The sequence below is a fragment of the Nannospalax galili genome, unplaced genomic scaffold (genome assembly GCF_000622305.1).
Source record: "Nannospalax galili isolate Female #2095 unplaced genomic scaffold, S.galili_v1.0 scaffold395, whole genome shotgun sequence".
Classification (NCBI taxonomy): domain Eukaryota; kingdom Metazoa; phylum Chordata; class Mammalia; order Rodentia; family Spalacidae; genus Nannospalax; species Nannospalax galili.
In genome coordinates this window covers 856499-859684 of record NW_008335527.1, presented here as the reverse complement: position 1 = coordinate 859684, position 3186 = coordinate 856499, and the positions used below count along the sequence as shown (strand labels likewise).

The following is a 3186-nucleotide window of genomic DNA, read 5'->3' as shown; positions in this document are numbered from 1 at the left end:
TTTTCAGACAGTGTCTCCCAGTAGCCCCAGCTGGCCTGGAACTTGCTCTGTAGACCAGGGTGGCCTTAAACTCACAGAGATCTGCCTGTCTCTGCCTCCCAAGTGCTGGGATTAAAGGTGTGTGCCACCACACCTGGAAAAATTAAACAAAATTTAAAACTCAGTTTCTTAGTTCATCTTCCATGATCACTAGCCACATGTAGTAGCCACACTGCACGATGGAGATGCTGCACTTCCACTACTGCAGAACGCTCTCTTGAATAGCAATAGACCAGAGATTTAGTCTCAAATATGCCTAGTTTCCTCTAACTCTTAGTGATCTATCCTCTTGCATTTAAAACTTTTGTGCTACAAATGTAAAAACATTTGACATTACACATTCCTTCCTTTTAGCCAGAAGTACTTCCATGATAGACATCTGTCTACTTTATGCTTTATAGTTCTAATTCCATTCTCTGTACTACACACTCTTGCTACTGGTTAACCTAAGTTTATCTTCAAAGATCTGAAGGTAAAAATTCCATGTGTTCATCTCTGCCTTTTATGATTATGTGCTTTTAATCACATGCCTTCTAATATCTCTTTCTGAGACCAAGCTGAGCTTGCTGGTCCAACTGCAAGTAAGAGCCTCTTCTGATGCTGTCAGCAGCCTTCAGACTTCAGCTCTACCACATCACAATGCTTTGGGCACCGCAGACAGTCAACACATTTTAAAGTATGGCTATGTAATAAAGGTCAACCTGATACCCATCTTTCCTTGATGAATACTTGAAGGAGAAACAGCTACATAACACAGAAACAGAGAACCTCTGAGACACCAACAGAAACTAGGAAACAAAGGCACCATTTACTAGAAATGATCACAGAAGAATTAATCTTTGCAATGCATGGAGTGATAGATTTGTAATGGGAAAACTCAGCTGAACAAATTAGAATGACTAATATGAATGATATGTTTCACTGCTTTCTACTTGTCTCAACCTAAGACTTGGAAACAGACCTCTTTAATCCTATAAAAGTTAACTCTTGCACTGAATGGGAGCCCAGCAAATTTTTGTTGCTAGAATGATAACATATTATGCAGAAAGATGTCACCTAATCCTATAATAAAGTACAGGATTTTGTTATCTAGATAAGGAAATTAAATATAAGAGAATGACTAAAACAAGGATATTTGATAATGGGGAATTTAAAACATTAGCATAAAAAACATAAAAAGTTTACCTGAAGACCATCTGAGAACTCTAGGTGAATAGGAAGGCATTTAACCTAAGAGTAGGGAGGTAAAAGATTTAGGCCAAAGATTTTCAAACTTAACTTTCTCCAAAATACAAGGTATAATGAAAAAGCAAAATATATAAAAGACATTGAAAAGTTACAATAAAACTTTCTTCACAAATGATCTGGATTCAGAACTCTACACATAATGGTGGTCAATGTTAAGGATACTCCTGTTTGGGCTTGACTTTATCTTTCAGAACCAAATTGGATGATTTATCCCGTTCTTGCTCATACTCCTTGAAATCACTCTTGGTATACTGCCCACCTATTCATTAAGGGAGAAAAATTACATAATTAATCAGACAATTTATCAAATATGTTAAGTGCTACTTTACAAAAAGCAAAGATAGGGAGGTAGAAAAAGGAGTGAGGAAGGACAAAGAACCATAGTAATTCAGTCTCCATTCTTTTAGCTGAGAGCTTATGTTCATCCAATTTGCTAGGTAGTGATATGCTGCCACCTAATGACATATGTGAATATTACACCATCAAACTGAAACACCAGCACTATATTGTTTAAGCAGAGCCACTAAGTCCATGAGACCATTAAGTTCAATGGAAAACTGAAGATTTGGAACCTAAGGTTTGGATCCAAAAAATGAGTTTGGAAGAAGTGAAACTCAACAGGGCAGCAGGCAGACAGGAAATAGCAGAATATGTAAAAAAAAAAAAAGTTCACTACAGAGATATGACAAGGGCCTAAGAGATGGCTCAGCAGGCTAAGGTGCTTGCCACCCAGGCTGACTACCTGAGTTCAATCCTCAGGAACCATATGGTGGAAGGAGAGAACCAACTCCCCAAAACTGTCTTCTGGTATACATGTGAATACATATACACTAAAATAAATGCAATATAAATACTTTTAAAACAAAATAGGCACTAGAGAGATAGCGCAGCAATTAAGAGCACTTGCTGCTCAATTTTTGAGGACTGGAGTACTCATGTCAGACATCTGACAAATGCTTTTAACTTCAGCTACAAGGGATCTAATGCCTTCTTCTGGCCTCCTTGGACACTCACACAAATATAGACACACACACACACACATAGACAGACAGACAGACAGACACACACACACACACACACACACACAAAATCTTATAAAATAACAAAATAAATAAATGAATACCATAAAAGCTACATAAGAATAGATAATCAGGGGGCTGGAGAGATGGCTCAGCGGTTAAGAGCACTGGCTGCTCTTGCAGAGGACCTGGGTTTGATTCCTAGCACCCACATGGCAGCTACAAATCCCAAACCCCCATCCTTAACTCCAGTTCCAGGGGACTCTGACGCCCTCTTCTGACCTCCGCGGCATTGCATGACACAGGTGCACTCACATACATGCAGGCAATACACTCATATACATAAAAAAAAAAGAATAGATAATCAGGGGGCTGGAGAGATGGGCTCAGCAGTTAAGAGCAGAGGACACGGGTTCAATTCCCAGTACCCACATGGTGGCTAACAACTGTTCGTAACTCCAGTTCCAGGGGATTTGATGCCTTCTCCTGACCTCTGTGGGCAACACACAACACGGGTACACTTATACACATTCAGGCAATACATTCATACATAAACAGTAAAGGTAATGAATAGAAATATTTAAAGACTATCACAAACCTGCCAGTCTCACTCAGCCTCTTCAAAGCCAAGGATTCAGGATGGCCTTGATACGATGGCTCCAACTTCTCACAGAACAATCCAGTGATGAGACAAATGAAATCAGTATTTAGGTAAAGAAAATACAGTTTTTAATAATTTTAAGATTGCTCGGCGTGTGTGTGCATGCGTGTGCAGGTGAACATTTACGCGTGGAAGTCAGAGGCTGACATAAGGCGTCTTTCTCAATTGCTCTCTGCCTTATTTTTTGAGGCAGTGTCTCTCACTCGTCTTGAAGCTCAC

General features: G+C 39.5%; 1 protein-coding gene across 1 annotated transcript in view; it reads right to left on the bottom strand.

Moving 5' to 3' along the window:
• Ppil4 (peptidylprolyl isomerase like 4) overlaps positions 1 to 3186 on the bottom strand; it is a 46127-nt gene that overhangs the window by 14543 nt on the left and 28398 nt on the right. Inside the window, exon 11 of the mRNA XM_008830417.3 lies at positions 1450 to 1546. Coding sequence (XP_008828639.1) covers positions 1450 to 1546 — 97 coding nt within the window. The remainder of the gene's footprint in view (positions 1 to 1449; positions 1547 to 3186) is intronic.